The 20491-nt window shown below is 41.8% G+C and overlaps 1 protein-coding gene across 5 annotated transcripts in view; it reads right to left on the bottom strand.

Moving 5' to 3' along the window:
* Positions 1-20491, bottom strand: part of CCDC9B (coiled-coil domain containing 9B) — a 229332-nt gene that overhangs the window by 70189 nt on the left and 138652 nt on the right. For all 5 annotated transcript variants that reach the window (XM_033951784.1, XM_033951783.1, XM_033951786.1 and 2 more), the window contains 2 exons: positions 18142-18234; positions 6149-6333 (listed from right to left, as the gene is read on the bottom strand). In XM_033951784.1, the coding sequence (XP_033807675.1) occupies positions 6149-6333; positions 18142-18234 (278 nt within the window). The remainder of the gene's footprint in view (positions 1-6148; positions 6334-18141; positions 18235-20491) is intronic.

Here is a 20491-nt window from a genome sequence, read left to right as displayed (position 1 = left end):
GTATGAACCGAGGACCAAGAAGCAGCTTTGCAGATTTCCTCACTAGGAGTGGATCTAAGGAAATCTACTGATGCCGCCATGACTCTGACTTTGTAGGCTGTGACTCAACCCTGTAGATGCAGTCCAGCCTGAGCATAGCAGAAAGAGATGCAAACAGCTATCCAGTTGGAGATGGCGTGCTTGAAAACTGGATGTTCCAACTTGTTTGGATCGAAGAAGACAAAAAGTTGAGGAGCAGACTTGTGTGGCTGAGTCCTTTGTAAGTAGAAAGCCAAATCACGCTTACAGTCCAGAGTATGAAGAGCTGTTTCTTCAGGATGAGAATGAGGCTTTGGAAAAAACACTGAAAGTACAATGGACTGCTAGGAATGATTAAGAAGGAGATCACGAAGAGACCGGAGAAGGGCCCACGGGACGCCCCCACCTGGAATACTGCATCCAGCACTGAAGGACACTCGAAATGGTCCATAGAAGAGAGACTAAAATGGTTAAAGGGCTGGAGGAGTTGCCATACAGTGAGAGATTAGAGAAACTGGGCCTCTTCTCCTTTGAAAAGAGGAGACTGAGAGGAGACATGATCGAAACATTCAAGATAATGAAGGGAATAGACTTAGTAGATAAAGACAGGTTGTTCACCCTCTCCAAGGTAGAGACAACAAGAGGGCACTCTCTAAAAGGGGATAGATTCCGTACAAACGTAAGGAAGTTCTTCTTAACCCAGAAAGTAGTAGAAAACTGGAACGCTCTTCGGGAGGCTGTTATAGGGGAAAACACCCTCCAGACAAAGTTAGACAAGTTCCTGCTGAACTGGAAAGTACGGAGGTAAGGTTAGTCTCAGTTAGGGCAATGGTCTTTGACCTGAGGGCCGCCATGTGAGCGGACTGCTGGGCACGATGGACCACTGGTCTGACCCATCTGGTGGAAATTCTTATGTTCTCTTAGTGCAGTTTCACTAATGAATGGTTATGGCCTCATCCCAAACATTTGTAGCAATCCTTGTGATGAACATATGTGGACAGTTCTATTTGTATAAGATTTGAACTCACTGGTCTGTATTTGAGGCACTATGAGAAGAAAAAAAAAAAAAAGATTATGTACTTGCCCTGGTAAGCTTTTTTCCCAGTAGATGGGTGAGACATTCTAGACAAGTAGGAAGTGTCCCCATAGCCACATCCTGAAGAAATCCAGTTCGGATTTTTCACTGTGCCTCCTCTGCACTTCACTGAGCTCCTTAGCTCTACCTAAAGTTATTACCCAAGCACCAAGGGCCACCAAACCAATGTGAAGTAGAGGCACCCATACAATCAAGTACATAAATAATTGTTCTGCTCAAAGGAGTAACATGAGAATATCAGCTGCAAACAGCCAGTAAAAACTTCCAGGGAGCTCAGAAACTACTCCTGCTGAAAATAGAAACATATATACAGTATACTCCCCAGTCCCAAGAGCTAACACTTATTCAAGTTACAATGTGGAGACACATTAAACAAACTGAGACAGAAGTCAAGTGCAGGAAGAATAGGGCAGGAGTCTAGATTATCTCACTTATCTACTGGAAAAAAGCTTCTGGGACACGCTGCTATGCCAGAGCACACTGCTACCATGTGAAAGCTGAATCTGGAGAGTCTGCATCTCCAGAATAGGCCTCCGTCTGAGCCATTCATTGGCATGATAAAGTATGGAGTATCTGCCGGAGCCCAAAATATTGGACGGCACTCACTTTAGAGCTTGAATATCCAGCAAGCACTGTACAGTGGCCTACATTTGGAGCGCCTTGTCCAGAGAGAGAGTCTAAGAACCAACATCAGAGGTGGGGCAAATTCCAACTGGAGCACAACTGAATAAAGTCCAGACCCCATTGGTCGGATGAAAGGTAAATCCAAGCTGGCAGGTACAATGGCAGCCTACCCCCTATCTGTAGAGAGGGGTCCCCCATCCTGGCACAGGACAGAAGCCAGATGGCTGGGCAAGTCCTTAGCCGGAGTTCTGCAGCTGGAAGCTCTGGTCTGAGGCGTGGCACTGGAACACTAGTGGTAATGCCTGGAACTACGAAAAGCAGAGCGACCAGAACCCCTAGAGGGTCTGGGTCTGCTATCAGGCAGGGTCTTAGGGCAACTGACCACCATAGAATCCATGAGGTCGACCAGGCCCTTGCCAAATAACAACTGCCCTGAAAGGGAAGTCTCGCCAAAGCAGCCCTGAAAGAGGAATCATCAGCCCATTGTCTAATTTAGAGCATACTGCTGGCAGAAACAGAGAACGCCAAAACCTGCATAAGGCATATAAAGTATCAGACACATAATCCGACCCAGCCAAAGGGTTAGGAGGAGAATCTACAGGCTCACTCTCCAGAGTGCGCATGCGAGACAGACAGGTGCGTGTGATAAGATGCCACCAAAGCAGCTGCATCAAAATGCCTCCAGAGGACTACATCCACACGGTAAATTGGCAGAACTGGAAGCATCACAACACTTTCCCTAGTTAGAAAGGAGCAGTGAGGCACCTGTGCAACCAAAGAATACACACTAGGCTAATCCAGAACCTGTAGGCACTCCAGTGCCAGAGGTTACAAGCGAGACATGACCCTCACTAACATAAGAGAACAGTCCAGATATGAGTATTTTACTATCGAAGCAATGTGACTATTAGTACCAGGGAAAGGTGGAAGACTGCGAATGCACACCACAAAGCCAGGAAGAAAAGGATGGAGCCAGCTGGGACTGGGCAGGGGGATGAACGCCTGCTTTAAATCTTTGTTTTGTAACAACTGTTTCAGAAACTCTGAAAACGTCTCTGGCTTCTAGGGCGCAAACAATAAGCAAGACAAGAGGACTTATAAGAATGAAAATTCTTGCAAATTCAAAATGCACTAATATGCTCTCAGAAACATGTGTTTTTCAAGCACTTTAAGTGTTTGAAATAAACTTATACAGGTATAAGGTGTCATTCATCGAGCAATATTATTTGTGAATTTGTGCAAAATATGGTTCCACAAGTTCTAAAGTGCTACATGCAATAAATTATGAATAAATAAGTGTTAAAACTTTTGCACTTATCTTTTTTTGAAGTCGCTTGTGACCAATATGATAACTATATGGCTAAACGCCCTACGGGTCCCGTTTAACCACAACATAGGCTTCATCAGGGGTCTTGATATTGGATATTGATAGTCCAAAAAGAAGATTATTTTGAGTTTGACATTTTCACTAAACCCACGGATAGAAATACGTTTTTGGACTTTCGAAGTTGCCACCCTTCTAGTTTGAGAAACAATCTTCCTTTTTCTCAGTTCTTGAGGTTGAAGAGAAATTGCTCGTCTCCAAAAACCTTTAAAGCACGATCCAAAGAACTGACAGACAAATTAGAATTACGTGGTTACCCGAAGAGAATATTAAAAAGAGCTTTAAAACGCACCAAATATTACCACAGGGAATGGTTGCTTCAGAAAAAGCCTGATAATGATAAGTTTGACGACAACACTGTAACATGTGCTTTACGATATTCCACTGATGGCAATGCGATAGCTCATATCTTGAAAGATAATTGGAAAATTATGGAGACTAATCCATTATTTGAAGACACACAGTTACGGATAGCCTTCTCAAGGAACAAAAATTTAAAGGAAATACTATCTCCCACTTTATGTGAAATAGAAAGACCAATTAAGCCCATACTATTGGGTTTCTTTAAATGTGGACACTGCAACATCTGTAAAATTACCATATCACAGAACGAGTTCAAAAATCCTACAGATGGCAGAATATACAAGATAAAACACTTTTTAACATGCACTACAGATAACATCATCTATGTCATTGTTTGCCCATGCAACAAATTATATGTAGGGATGTCTACAAGACCGTTTAAAATAAGAATGGGAGAACATAAGTCCAACATAAAATGTTCTAAACGTAATGCTCCCTTGACAGAACATTGTATTGAAATGAACCACTCTTTCTGGGATTTGAAATGTTTTGACATTGACAAGGAAATGCATACAGTAAGAGGAGGTGATAGAAAACGCAGATTACACCAAAAGGAATCCAGATGGATTTTTAGATTAAACACGCTGAAACCGAACGGTTTAAACTCTAATATAGATTGGTGTTCCTTTTTCTAATTGTATTAAAAACTTTATATCTTTTTTAAATGTTTAACATTTTTTCACTGAAGGCGAGATCAGTTTGGCACATGCGCATTGGTCAGTATGACATCATACACTATGAGAATAAATGCGCATGCGCGGTGTTCTCAAATCGCCAGCACCATTTTCATGTGTTAACTAAAGCTGAGTTACACAGTAAGTAAGTCCTGTTAATAATTCTTGAATGATCACTTGCATAGTTTTATGTATTCACGTTTTCTAATTTAACTCATTGTTGTTGTTTTTTATAGTTAAATAACTTCAAGACCCCTGATGAAGCCCATGTTGTGGTGAAACGGGTCCCGTAGGGCGTTTAGCCATATAGTTATCATATTGGTCACAAGCGACTTCAAAAAAAGATAAGTGCAAAAGTTTTAACACTTATTTATTCATAATTTATTGCATGTAGCACTTTAGAACTTGTGGAACCATATTTTGCACAAATTCACAAATAAATATTGCTCGATGAATGACACCTTATACCTGTATAAAGTTTATTTCAAACACTTAAGTGCTTGAAAAACACATGTTTCTGAGAGCATATTAGTGCATTTTGAATTTGCAAGAATTTTCATTCTTATAAGTCCTCTTGTCTTGCTTATTGATTGTAATTTCAGAGAGGACTCTGTCCATCATAATATTTTGAGTATACTTCTAGGGCGCAAAGTCACCCACTGATGACTTAACCATGCGTTTCATAGGCTGCAGAGGGACCACAGTCATGTGAACGGAACTATCAGCCGTGTAGAGCCCCAAAAATAAAGAAGGTTGCCCCACTGGGCTAACCGAGCATTTTATTACCTGCTCGACAAGGGGAGAAACTAAGCTTTGTGCTGCCGCCCCTCCTGACTTAGGCACAAGAATACTACTGGCAAGAATTCATATTAGGAGAGTCAAGATTGCGGTTTTGGAGAAGCAGGGAGCTTTTGAAAAAAGATCGCTAAAAATCCAAGATGGTTGGTACTCTGAAATTAGCACCAAAATCTCAATTTACCACATCAGCAGAAGTCTGTGTGTTCTCAATATGTTCTCAGTGCAGGCAAAGTGAAAAATGTACTGAGCACAAGAATCCCAAAGAAAAAAGGGCTAAGAACACTGAATAAAATGTCAAGAGCAGAACAGACAGACTCCTGCAGGTACGCATGCAGAAAAAACAAACTAAGTGGAGCTAAGGAGCTTACTGAAGTTCAGAGGAGGAACAGAGAAAAATCCGAACTAGATTCCTTCTGTACATGGCACACGACCATGGGGACACTACCCATTTTTCTAGAATGCCTCGCCTATTGCACTGGAACAAACAATATGATATGAAATAAAAACTTCTCTTGATAGATGGCCCATAGTTAATCTTCAACTGGGTGATCTGTTGATAAAGATGTGAACCAGTTCAGCAGAATCAAAAAAAAATAAGTACCAAAAAACTTAATTAAGGCAATTCTAGCAGGCTTGGTTGAAAAATTAAAAAGCAGCAAGAATTTATTTAGCTCTGTGGACACACTAGAAGACAACGGGCATCAGAGCTCTGCAGCATAAGAACTACTGTGCATGAGTCATGAAAGCATTAGCCCCCTTGTACAAAGCCGTGGTAGTAACTGCCGTGCTGCAAATGCTCTGATACCCATTAAATCCCTTTGGGCATTGGAGCAATTACCATAGCAGCAACTGCTATCGTAGCTTTGTAAAAGGAGCCCTAAAATAGTTACATTTATTTGGGACAGTCATGGGACATTTGTGCAACTCTGAACTGGTGTGTATGAAAAATGCATTATAACCTAACCAAATTTTACATATGCTTATGTGAAAATCTGTTTTTTAAGTATAGCAGAAACTGCTCCTTGTGACCCTGGCCAAGTCACTCAATCCCCTCATTGCCCCAGGTACACTAGATAAGAGTTTGAGCCCACTGGGACAGATAGGGAAATATGATAAAGTACCTGAATATAAACCACTTAGGATATAAGTGGTATATAAAAAAATAAAATAAACACGTGTTTAGTTACCTACATTTTGCCCATCTTTTCTAAGTCCCAAGGTCGACGCCATTCACCCTTTGAATTCTTGTGTCGAGCCAATCGTTCAAGATCTATCTTTTCTCTTTCTTTCTTCCACTGTATATACTGGAAGCGCTCTTGTCCTGTCATTGTTAAAGCTAAATCTTCTGTGCTCTTTAGAAGCTGGATTTTACACTCCTAGTAAAGAAACAAGTCATATCACTACAATTTGCAGCTCATTAGTATTTTAAATTTATAATTCTGTTATCTTTGCTAAAAAATGTTTACAGTCTCTATTCAGAGCTGACTAACAACATTTTATCTGTCTCACTAATACATGTTAGAATCATTGTGGACCGAGACTGGATAACATCTTGAGAATCTTCCAAAAACTCTGTTAGATTAACGTCATCTGTTACCAGATGGTCCACATCCTGTACAGTTTCCTTTTTTTTCTGGAGAATATGGTAACAATTATTAATTGGAAAGCTGTCCGCATTGGGTAATCCCAGTATTTCTTTAAAATATTTTCTTAATAATATTTCTGGTAGTAACAAATGAGTCACAGGGAAATTAACCAATGATTCTAACATGTATTAGTGAGACAGATAAAATGTTGTTAATGAAACTTTACTTTAAAAATAGACTGACCAAGTTCTGTGGGGATTTGGTTAGCATGTTTCCTGATGTCTCAAGAGCTACTCAGTTTAGAAGAAAATAATTTTTGAAATTGAGAACTAGAGTATTAGCACTTGAGGCTTCATTTTATCTTGTAAATGTTTCCTTGTAAATGTTTAGTTAAGATACAGATACTGAGTTTGTTTTTTGGGATCCCATTCAATTGCAACAATTTTTGGTAGCTCGTGAACAGAAGTGAGTCTTCTTTTTCTTTTCTTCTTTCTTTTTCTATTTCATTTATTGATGAGAATTAGGGTAGGAAGGTCTAATGTCCTAATTTAGTTGGGAATGATTTGGGTTCATTGGAACTCAACCCATTTCCTTATTTTTCTTTAAAAAATTAGTTGATATAAGCAATATGTTTTCCCTTTAGTTGGCTTGTAAAGGATTGTCTTTTTGTATGATGTGTTGTATTGAAAACCTGTATGGTAACCCTTTTTTTCCTTGATATCTTTATGATATTGTAAATGTATTAAATTCCAATTTAAAAAAAAAAAATGAGCTGACTAAATTATTTTTATTTACTTGAAACTAGTTACAAGTAAGGAGCTTTAATAAATAGAAAAACTCTGAAAAGAAATGGCTATCATATCGGAGCAAAAGTGTGTATTTGTAGCTCAAAGACCTTACCAGTTAAAAAAGAATGGAAAATTAGGTTTTTACCTTTGCTAATCTTCTTTCTTGTAAACAGGAATAAGTCTTGACCAATGTTTTTACCCTCCTCTACTTCAAAGTCTGTAGAGAGCTTAATTTACATATTCTACAGCTCCTCTAGACTGTGCTGGATTTCCTCAGTCTGTTATCAAAGTAGTGAGTCAGCCCTAGAGTGGGTACAAAAAGAGAGAGACAGGACACAGGGATTCTCCCTGAGGTAACACAAGTCTGATCTACTCAACAAAAACAGCATTAAAACATTTTGCAATGCATAATTAGGTGAAATGAAACTTGTGTGCAACCTGCATCAATAATTCGAAAGTTACTCAATTTGCAAATTTTACACTACTATAAAATTCTTCTCCAGTGGAATTAAGCAAGACGTCTGATCCTCCAAACATGTCCGAGACAGGGTGGGCGCCTGATATTCCTGTTTACAAGAAAGAAGATTAGCAAAAATAAGAACCTAATCTTCCATTCTAGTGCAACAGGAATATCAGTCTTGACCAATGGGATATAGCAAAGTAGTCCCAAGTGCCTAGGTAGGAACAAGTAAGCCTGCTGCCAGCACCACAGGACCAAACTCTGCATCCCTTATGGCTGCTACATCCACACTGTAAAACTTGGTGAAAGTATGGAGGTGAGACAACATCCAAGTTTTCCAAGTTTTATTTAAAATTTGATATACCGCTTTTAAAAATTGTCTAAGCGGTGTACAAGGTCATAACGATTAAAATCAAAGGGGAAGAGATTAGGACAATAAGATTTAGGTGACAAAGAGAGACAGGATTGGGAGAAAAGTACAATTTGTAATAGGAGAGAAAGACAAAAAAGGTCAGCACAGGAGGAGGGGGGATATGCTCTTCTTTCATCTTGAGGAGTAGCATCTACTTATCATAAGCGTCCTTAAAAAGGAAGGTCTTTAACTTATTTTTAAATCTATCCATAGGTATTTCCTCTCGGAGTTGTGAGGGCAAGGAGTTCCACACTATAAGTACTGTGATGGAGAAAATCTTCTTTCTAGTGTTATCGTAGAATAAATGTTGTGGGGAAGGAATAACCAGAAGATGCTGGTTACCTGATCGAAGTGTTCTAGTTGGACAGTGTGGGATAAGAAGTCTGTCTATAAATCTGGGTGTGTGTTAATTTGGTATTGAAGATAAGTAGTAAAATTTTATATGTAATTTGATGTGTAATCAGTGTGATTTTATAAGGATAGGGGTAATGTTGTCTAATTTTTTTGAACTATGGATTAGTTTCACTACTGTGTTTTGAGTAATTTGTAATCTTATTTCTTTTTGGGTGATTCCTTGATACAGGGAGTTGCAGTAATTGAGCTGCGATATTACCAGGGAATGTAATAATATATTAAGAGAAGAAGGTTCAAGTAAGCTTGTAACTAATCTGATCATTCTTAATTTATAAAAACATTTCCTGACCACTGAGCTTATCTGTTGGTGGAAGGATAGTTTGTCATCAATGATAACTCTGAGAATCTTTGTACTGTTAGTTATTTGAAGAGGAGTGGATTTAAGACAGTGGGGGAGAGAAGGGTTTTGCTTTTAATGGCTAAGATCATTCCATTTGATTTAGAGTGTTCTGAATGTCTTGAGTGTCGTTTGGATCTATTGGATGTAATAGCTGGATACTGTCGGCGTAGCTGAATACTGTGAAACCGAATGATTGGGCTGCCCTACAAATTTCTTCATGTGAGCAATCATGTGCATCATCTAATATTAAAGCTAATATCTCATTACATGTACAGATGGAAAAAATGGAAAATGCTATGAGATCTAGGAGCCTCAGATTTTTTAATTTTCCTATTTCACATTATTTGTCTCCTATTGAATTATTGAAAATGTATTTGAAAGATGTTCTTTGCTATACTCAGATAGAAAGCTTTCTACCTGATAATTTATATTATATTCCAGCTGGATCTAAAGTTCTATCTGAAGAGGGGGAATAGATCAAGTAGTGTCGCCGGATAGTTTAAATATACACCAATTTCTTGAATCTTCTAAAGATTACATATCCAAGAGAGCAACATTGTTGGTAACCTTTAGAACTACATTAAAAAAACAAGATATTCTTAAACTATACTTCGCAAACAAAAATGCTTTGTTTTGTGGGCAACAATTACCGTATTTTCACTCATTTACCGCGCACCCGTGTAAAACGCACACACGGGTATAGCGCGCGGGAAACTGTAATTTATGTAAATAAATTTTTATATACCGCGCACACCCGTATACCGCCCGACTCTCCTTTCGCCCGCCCTGACTCTCCTCTGGCCACCCCGACTCTCCTTTAGCCCGCCCCGACTCTCCTCTCCCCCTTGAAGTCCTGTCCTCACCCTGAAAGCCTGATGCCCCCCCAACGTCCGATTCATCCCCCCCGCAGGACCGCTCGCACCCCCACCCCGAAGGACCGCTCGCACGCACCCGCACCCCCACCCCCACCCCGAAGGACCGCTCGCACCCCCACAGCCTCCCGACCCCACCATCATGTAGAAGCTTCTACCGTTGTCCTGCTGCTTCCTCTGCCGGCGGTCCCTGCCCTTCTGTGAGCCCTGCGTCTGTGCTGCTTCCTCTTCCGGCGGTCCCGCCCTTTCTCTTCATGCGAGACTGCTCCAGCCTCCAGCTTCCACCAGGACGATGCCATCTCTCTGGTGGAGCACACCTTTATTTCTATGGGAGACTTTTTTCCGCTCCCAATATAGGCCAAAGAAATTGCCAGACAAATTCATCTGGAAATGGTCACCTTTGATGCTGACTGTTCCCGTTGTGCTGCACTCAGGAACACAGAGAGATGATCCAATAGATGAAATGCGGTCATCATCATCTCTAAATAATAAAGAACTCTTTAGGCACCCAGGCATTTCAGAATCTTCTCTTCTTTCTTTGCTCCAGAGGGCAAAAAGGCCAGGAGAAGTACTTCCTAGATTACATGAAAATTAGAGACTACCTTTGGTAAGAAGGAAGGTACTGTTCAAAGTGAAAGACACCAGTGTCTGAAATCTTGAGGAAGGGCTCTTTGCAGGACAGAACCTGCAATTCTGATACCCTACTGGCTGAAGTCACAGCCACTAAAAACAGTCTCAACTGTTCAGTCCATGAGCAATGCCTTTTCCAAGGGTTTATACGGAGCCTGAGTTAGTGCCCGCAGGATGAGATAAAGATTTTATGACGGAAAAGGCTTGAGAACTAAGATGGGCAATGGTACTTGACGGTGTCTGCTACTCCATGTTTTCCTCAGCGGCTTACCTCTTAGAAGTTTCCTAGCGGTCTTTTTTTTTTCTTTTTCTAGCTTCGGAGGAAATGCCACATACTAAGAGGAAGGGGTCTGTGCTGGCTCTTTCGTCAACCCCACTCCAACAGACGATTCCCCAGTTTCTAGAGAGGCTACAGCCACCGCCAGCCCTCGGTTTGAGAGTTGGGGGTTGAGTTCTGCGTCGGGGTAGAGCATGGGAGTGTTTGACCTAGAGTAACAGGAGATCTCCTTGTTGCCCCTGATTTCAAACGCTCCTTGATGTCCAACAGAGGAGCATACACCACTGGTAGAGTGAAGGAGGAGCATACACCACTGGTAGAGTGAAGGAGGAGACCCCAGAGTTGGCTCTGAAGAAGTCACAGAGGAGGACATCGGGAAAGATGGAAATCCAGCATTGGAGTCAGAGGTAACTATGGGGACACTTCTAGAGGCTTCTGGGTCCTTATCCTTCAGAGGACTATCATCAGCCACGGGGGAAACACATACAGAAGCTCTGAGGCCAAGGCTGGACCAGAGCATCCAGGCCATCACTTCCTGGCTTATATCTTCAACTGAAGAACCGAGAGGCCTAATTGCTGCTGGCTGATGCCATGAGATTGAACATCGGGTCACCCCCAACACTGTAGAATACTGTCGAATGCCAACTGAAACAAAAACCACTCTTGGGGATCCAGTGTCTGATGACTCAAGAAATCCGCTTATATACCGTCCACTCCTGCTATATGTACTGCCAAGAGAGCCAATAGATGGGCCTTGGTCCATCTGAAAGACATTTGAGCCTCCAATTAGAGAATGACACGGGGACAAATTTTTCCCTGTCCCCGCAGGAACTCAATTTCCCCATCCCATCCCTGTGAGTTTTGGCACTGTTCCATTCTTGCAAGCTCAGCCTTAACTGCACAAGCCTCGAACCCTTATGATTTTAAAGTGTTCGAGGCTTGTGCAGATGAGGACAGAACTTGCAGGAATGGGGCAGGGACAGGAAAAGAACTCACGGGGACAGGAAAAAATTTGTCCCCATGTCATTCTCTACCTCCAGTCTCAGCGGTGCACTCCTGGTGCCTCCCTGCCCTCCAAGATACTCTCCAGCACCCGAAGGGCTACCTAATCACTCAGCTCCAAGTGGTTTAGTGACCAACTCCTCTGCGAGGGTGACCACTACCGTTGCAACGGGCACCCTTGGAAATGGGCTCCCCAACCGAAGAGGCTGGCATCTGTCATCAAGATCTCTCACATGGATTTGCACAGAGACATTCCATGGGATAGAGACTTTGGCTCTAGTCACCAGCCCAGGCTGCACAGAGCTGTGTTTGTCCAAGGCAATGCTAAGTCCAGCGAATCCGACTGCAGGGACCACCCGAAGAGCAGCAGATCCTGTAAAGAACATAAATGCATCTATTGTTGCCACTATGGACCCCGGCACCTGAAGATAATACCATGCCATCAAAGCTGACCTGTTCTTTATTGCCAGAATCTGACACCTAAGCTATCCTCTATGTGCTTCTGGAAGAAAGACCCTGTACCGATCTGTATCAAACAGTATTCCCAGACATTCCAAGGATTGCACTGGAGCCAAGTGACTCTTTCTGATGTTTGTCACCCAGCCTAGGCTCTGCAGAAGCTGGACCACTTGGGTCACCGCTGCTTTTCCAACTGACTCAGACGTTGCCCTTATTACTAAATCATCCATGTATGGGTGCACCTGTATCTCCAACCTTGCACAGTTGTGCCACTACCACGACCATTATCTTGGTGAAGTTGCATGATGCTGTAGCTAGTCCATTTGGAGAGCAGAGAACCAGACAAAGTTCTAGTACATGGAAACTCAAGAACTTTCTGTGAGCGGGAAGATGGGAATATGCAGGTAAGTCTCCATCAGATGTAGGGAGTCATGGAATTTCCCAGTGCCACTGATGCAATGACTGACCAGACCATTTCCATGTGGAAGCAGGAGATCTCTAGGGCTGCACTGACTGACTTAAGATTCCAGGATCGGTCTCCAGTCATCTGAGTCTCTTTTGGGCTACTTTGTCTGTTTTTTCAGCAGGAAAATTTACAAAAGAGATCTGAAAAGAGTCAAAAGAATTCTAGCTTGTATAACTCAAACGACGTCCAACACCCAGAAGTCTGAAGAGATCCACATCCACACATGAAAAAACTCTGCCAGCCTTCTCCTCAACAGAAGGGGGGGGGGACACGGAAAGAGAGATCCTGTGCCTCCTTGCTTGTTTGTACATCGCTACTTGATTGTCTTGTAAAAGGCTATGAAGGAATTGAGAGTGTAAACACTGATCCTAATGCGTATACTAAATATATGATTGAGAAAGTTGATGGATTGAAACATTTCCAGGAAGACCATTTAATATCCCAGGCTAATGATGATAATGAAGATAGACTGAGTAATCAGCTGGAATTTGAAGACGTATCATAGGAAAGGGTTAGGACAGTTGTTATAGGGTTGACTCCAAAACGATCCTTATTTGACCCATGTTCATCTGCGCTAATAAAAACTGTCATTGACAACACTGTTACGATGCAGACTAAGATTGTTAATAAATCTCTGCAAATTGGAAAGATCCCAACCTGTTGCAAGATTGCTACAATTAAACCTATATTGAAAAAGCAGACTAGTGATCCAGGACATTTAGGAAGCTATAGATGCCTGTGATTGCAAAAGTAATTGAACGGATAGAACTAGAAAAATTAAAACGAATGGTTAGATGACCATCAATATTGGTTCAGGAAAGGACATGGAGTAGAAACTTTATCATCAACTTTAGATGTGCTACGAAGATGCATTGATGCTGATAAAACCTTTTGTGTCACCTCTTTGGACATTTCGGCAGCCTTTGATACAGTGGATCCTCTGAATCTGATACAGAAACTGCTGATGGGAGGGATTAGGGGCAAGGTAATACAATGGTTTGAGATTTCTGACTGAACGAATGGATGTTCATGGTGCAAAATGGTGGTAACAATATAAACTCGGATATGTGAAAACTCAATAATGTTCCAATACACACTTTCACAAGAAAGATGCAAGAAATGTCATATACAACATAAACAGTGCTGCTTTGGTTTAAATAGTATGTGTTTCAAAAAAAATGGAGGAAAAGCCTCAGACTGAAGCCCTCCCACCACCACAATGGTGGTCGGGTGATAACCTCACTGGCAAAAAACCTCAATTGCACTCCCAAAGTATAAAAACCTTAAGCAGGGCTGTCTATGCAAGGTGATAGAAGAAAGAAGCTTTCAACTTATCTTCAATTGATCGGTGTATCAATCGCTCTGGTAGTTTACATGGCATTTCAACATTAATAAGCTTATTTGCCATGGTTGGATTAGAGAATGAGCGATCACACAGAAAACCATGTGATGAGCTGTTTTATGCATCAGGTTGGTAAATGCGATCATCGCTAAACCAATTAAAACTGGTTAAGTGGCAATCGCTAGACGATAGCTGACTTTAGTGCATCTAGCCCCAGGTGCTTAGAAACATAGAAACATAGAAAGATGACGGCAGATAAGGGCCATAGCCCATCAAGTCTGCCCACACCATTTACCCACCCTCTTAAGTCTACTGACCCCTAAAGTACAATAATTGTACTGTCATTCTACTGACCCGCCAATTCAAGTCCTAGTGACCCTATCCCTTGGCATGACCTCGTAGGGATCCCACATAGGTATCCCATTTGTTCTTGAAGTCTGGGATGCTGCGTGCCTCGACCACCTGCACTGGAAGCTTGTTCCAATGCTCAATCACTCTCTCCGTGAAGAAGTACTTCCTGGCGTCTCCACGAAACTTCCCTCCCTTGAGTTTGAGCGGATGTCCTCTTGCTTCCTTGGGCTGCACGCCAGACCTTAAGAAGGTGGGCTGAGATCCCAACCCCCACCAATCCACTTGCTTAACCAGGGGGAGGGAGAAATGCAACCAACACCACCTCCAGCCCAACCCAGAGCTCACACAGCCTGCGCTCAAGATCTGGACAAGAGTATGGGGCAAGCCACACTCCCAGGGGAATGATCTCAGCCTTCTTAACTGGTAAAGTAGGCTAGCTATGTAGGTACTCAGAGATGTCTGCTAGTAAAAAATACTTCTTCGCTGAGAGTCCATCTCGGCTCACAGTCAGAGTTGTCCCAGAAACACTGGGAACCTCTGCAGCACAAAAGCCTCACAATCTGAGAAAAAGTACCCGAAAAATAAAACTATAAATCAGAGCAAATTAAAAAAAAACAAAAGTTATACTATATAAACATAAATTTCAAGTGTTTAACTAAGTGTTGTTCTTATGATTCTTGTACACTTGAGGAGAGGTTAAAAATGAATAAAGAAAAATAATGTTGGGAGGGAGGGGTAGGGGTTTATATATATACAATTGTTAATTGACTTGGATTTTTCAAGTGTTGTTTATGAGACTATGTATGATTCTTTTTTCTTGTACACTTGTTGAACGATTAAAAAGGAATAAAGAATTAAAAAAAAAAAAAAAAAAAAAAGTTTTTAACTCACTTGCAGAAGTGGCAATTGAGGGGCTGCAACACAGCTCTCTGGGAGGAGAGGTGGAGCCGTGCAAGATGACTGGCAGCTTCTGCAAGGTAACTCGTGATTTGGGGTGACTATCCATTAGTTCAGGATCTCTACTCCCATTGCATTGGAACAAAGAATACAACTACAGAACATGTAATGAAAAGTTTATTTTGAAAATAACTGAGGTGGTTGATAAAGACCTGTGTAAGTAAATTCAACAAAAGGAAGATAGAATTTACAAATGTCTAAATATAAACAATATGCTCTCATTAAACAAACAATAAAACACTAAGTCAAATTCACTATAACACTAGACACCAAGGAAGAAACTAAAACAACCCATATATATTAAAAAAAAACCACATACAAAAATAATGAAGTAAAAAAATTCAGAACACAAAACAATTTTTTAAAAATAAGGGTCCTTTTAACAAAGCCACTTTTACTACTGCCAGAAAATGGACAATTTCACATGTTCCAAATTAATGGCCACACACTAATATTGCTAATAGCGCATGACCATTAACAAAAATTAGCATGTGAGCCCTTACCACTATCTATTATTAGGCGGTAAGGGTTCAGTGTTAATCTCACACTGATTTGTTAGCACACAGCAATGTAGATGCACTGATTAGCACAAAAGACACAAAAAAGCACATACACCAAACCCTACCTGACCAATAACACCCCCCCAACCACCCTCAGCCACTCTCCTAGCGGCATTCTTCAAAAACAAAATCGCAACAATCAGGTCCACTTTCAATGGAACACCTATGCACCTAGAAGAGATCACAACACCCCCCACAGAGAAAGAATCAGTTGGTCCCACTTCTCACCTATACAATGGTCAGACCTTAACAAACTCTATAATAAATACAGCCACGCAGCCTGTGACCTCAACTACTGCCCCCCATACCTACTGAAAACCTCCAGTACACTATTACGCACCCTGCTTCTGCAATGGATACAAACTTTACTCACAGACGGCCTTTTCCCACAAGACCTTAGCAAAATCACCATCACTCCGATCCTAAAAGATCCCAAAGGATCAACAGATCAACCATTCAACTACAGACCCATAGCCTCAATACCACTTTATGTCAAGCTAATGGAAGGCCTTGTAGCTAAAGTCCTAACCTTATACCTAGAAAACCACAACTCACTCCACCCTACACAATCTGGCTTCAGAACCAACTACAGCATTGAGAGCCTACTAGGATCACTCACCACTAGACAACACCTCAGCACAGGCAAAAAAAATGCTGATTATTCAACTAGATGTCTTTGCAGCTTTTGACCTGGTAGACCATGGCATCCTTCTACAAATACTAGACTCAATAGGAATCACTGGCAAGGTACTATCATGGTTTAGGATTCTTACAATCCAGAACTTACAAAGTTAAAACAAACAAAGAAAAATCAGAACCATGGTCCAACCCCTACGAAGTACCCCAAGGATCACCTCTATCTCCCACACTCTTATACCTATACATTGCTTTCCTCAGCTCCTGCCTAGACAAATTAGGCCTAACCTCCTACAGCTATGCAGATGACATCACCATTCTCCTTCCTTTCGACCAACCAGTACCCTCCATGGCATACACAATACACAGAACACTTGAAACAGTAGCAACATGGATGAAAGAACACAAACTAAAACTAAATCCTGACAAAACAAACTTCATCCTCCTCAAAAATAGCAAAACCCCAACCATAACAAACCTAGTAATAAACTCAATCTCATACCCAATTCAACCCACTTTAAAACTCCTGGGAGTGCTGATAGACAGAGGCTGTACCATGCAGCCACAAATCAACAAAACAATTAAAAAAAAAAAAATCATTCACAGTCATGAGAAACCTAAGGCAAATTCGAAAATTCTTCAACAGAAAATAATTCCAACTCGTGGTACAATCCCTAGTCCTAGATCTAGTTGACTACTGCAACATACTATACCTCCCTTGCCCAGCAACAATGATAAAACAACTAACACAAAAAAACACAGCCTTAAAACTTATCTACTCGCTGAAGAAATACGACATCACATAGACATACCACGACTCACACTGGCTCCCAATACAAGCAAGAGGACTCTTCAAATTATACTGCCTACTATTTAAAGCCATAAATGGAGACAGCCCAGTCTACTAGAACAACAGACTAATTCAGTCCACCTCAACCAAACACAGGAGAATCCATACACCATTCACGCACCCTCCAACCAAAAATGTCAAACGAAAAAAACTGTACAACCTCCTAGCCACTCGAGCAGCAAAACTAGACCACCAATTCTCCAATTTACTGACCTCGACCACAGACTACAAAACCTTCAAAAAAGAAACAAAAACCCTACTATTCAAAAAAAATACATAAAAACCAAACTTAACACAGCCAAATGCATCACCTGCAACTCTCTAATCCTTAGCAACTTATAAAATGTCCAGACTACTCTTTATGTACTTCTAAATGTCCTGACAATTCTTATGTAATTCACCTTGAACCGCAAGGTAATGGCAGAATAGAAATCACTAATGTAATGTAATATAATGTAAAAAATGCTCACTCTACTCCTAGACATGCCTACTCTCTGAAAAGTTAAAAAAAAAAAAAATAGTGCATGGTTTGCACACCCACATTTAGAAGTTGCCACAGCTTAGTAAAAGGAGCCCTAAGTAAATTAAAAAAAAAAGGTGGAAACTCCAAAAATATATTAACTATGCAAAATCAAGCAGAAATAATAAGAATTATCTGAAACATAAGCAGATGGCACCTACGCATCAGATCAACAACCAAAACTTACTGCTATATACAGTAGTATAGAAACAGAAAAAATAATCTAAATTAATTTTAATAAACTGCTTGAACAATACTATACCTTATCCTCACTTTTATAGCCAAAGGACCGGGATTCAATCTGGCTTGTACTGATCCCCTGCTTCTGAGGATCGCTGCTGATAATTCTGGTGCTCTAGATGACAGATGAAAGACATGCCAAATTTTTAAATTAGAAAAATGTACTGACACTGTCAACATTTGGTAATGCTTAATGTGTATGTGCTGCTCCAATGACAGGAGTAGCTAAATAAGGTGTAAATAGAAAAAATGAGATTATGTACTTATCCTGGTACGCTCTTTTCCAGTAGTTAGATGAGACATTCTAGACAGATGGGTAGTGTTCCCATGGCCACATGCAATCTGCAGAAGGAATCCACTATGGATTTTTTTTCTCTGTGCCTTTACTGTACTTCACTGCGCTCTCTAGCTCCACCTAGAGTTAGTACCCAAGCACTAAGAGCCAACAAATCAACATGAAGTAGACACATCCATGGCAAACAAATTCAGCACGTTCTGCTCAAGAATGAAGATTAGATCATCAACTGCAAACAGTCAACAAAGGCTTCAAAGGAGCTCAGAAACTACTTCAGCAGAAAAAGTAATATATATACCAGTGGTCTCAAACTCGCGGCTCGCCAGGTACTATTTTGAGGCCCTCAGAATGTTTATCATAATTACAAAAGTAAAATAAAACAGTTTTTTGATCATATGTCTCTTTAGCTATAAATTACAATACAGTGGTACCTTACGAGTGCACCGGTTTGTGCGTGTTTTGCAAGACGAGCAAAACATTTGCAAAATCGGCGCCTCGGAAACCGAGCATGGCTCTATTTACGAGCGCCCTCCTCTCGCGAAGAAGGCAAACAGAATGTTGGGTATTATTAAAAATGGTATTACGACCAGAACAAAAGAAGTCATCCTGCCGTTGTATCGGGCAATGGTGCGCCCGCACCTGGAGTACTGTGTTCAGTATTGGTCACCGTACCTTAAGAAGGATATGGCAATACTTGAGAGGGTCCAGAGGAGAGCGACACGAATGATTAAGGGCATGGAAAACCTTTCATACACTGAAAGATTGGAGAGGCTGGAGCTCTTCTCCCTGGAAAAGCGGAGACTCAGAGGAGACATGATAGAAACCTACAAGATCATGAAGGGCATAGAGAAAGTAGAGAGAGATAGATTCTTCAAATTTTCAAAACATAAAAGAACAAGAGGGCATTCGGAAAAATTGGAAGGGGATAGATTCAAAACAAATGCTAGGAAGTTTTTCTTTACTCAGCGGGTGGTGGATACCTGGAATGCGCTTCCAGAGGACGTAATAGGGCAGAGTACGGTACTGGGGTTTAAGAAAGGATTGGACAATTTCCTGTTGGAAAAGGGGATAGAGGGGTATAGATAGAGGATTACTGCACAGGTCCTGGACCTGTTGGGCCGCCGCGTGAGCGGACTGCTGGGCGCGATGGACCTCGGGTCTGACCCGGCAGAGGCATTGCTTATGTTCCCCTCCCCCCCCCCCCCGTGATCTGGCACCCTCCTCCCACCTTGATTGGGCACCCCCCCTCCCGCCGCGATTGGGCACCCCCCACCGATGCTTACTGTCATCTGAGCACCGGCATCAGCATGTCCTGTGCGTTGGTGCCTGAAGATCAGCCTCCTCTTCTTGCTGGGCCTTGAGATCTGCGCGTGCTCAAGGCCTGCGAGTTCACGTTCTCTCTGTGAACTCGCAGGCCTTGAGCATGCGCAGATGCTCAAGGCCCAGCAAGAAGAGGAGGCCGATCTTCGGGCACCGGCACCAACGCACAGGACGTGCCGATGCCCAGATAACAGTAAGCAGCGGCGGGGGGGAGGGGAGGGGGGGCCGGATCACGGGGGGAGTGGGGGCCGGATCGCAAGGGGGCCTTTGGGGGGAGCAATGTCGGTTCTCGTGGAGGGGGGGATAGAGCAGTGCCACTGGCTTCGGGGGGTGGGAACGTATCAAAGCGAGTTTCCATTATTTCCTATGGGGAAACTCGCTTTGATAAACGAGCATTTTGGATTACGAGCATGCTCCTGGAACCGATTATGCTCGTAATCCAAGGTACCAAAAGAAAAGATTTATAAACAAGAGTGTTACCTCATGCAAAATTGTCATTTCTTTAATAAGACATTACTGTATTTTTCGCTCCATAAGACACACTTTTTTTCTAACCAAAAGTGGGTGGAAATATCGGTGCGTCTTATGCAGCAAAGATACTTTTTTTTTTAAACAACCCACCTCCACCCCGTCGTGCCTTTCTAAAGGCCCGCGCCAAATACGGATCTCCCTAGCGTCTGTGAGCGCCCGGCTGTCTTTTTGGCTCCCCCCCAGTGTCCTCCGGATTCCCCCCTTTAAAGCTAATTAGGCTCGCAAC

The sequence above is a fragment of the Geotrypetes seraphini genome, chromosome 7 (assembly GCF_902459505.1).
Source record: "Geotrypetes seraphini chromosome 7, aGeoSer1.1, whole genome shotgun sequence".
Taxonomy (NCBI): domain Eukaryota; kingdom Metazoa; phylum Chordata; class Amphibia; order Gymnophiona; family Dermophiidae; genus Geotrypetes; species Geotrypetes seraphini.
This window is presented reverse-complemented; position numbering and strand designations above follow the sequence as displayed.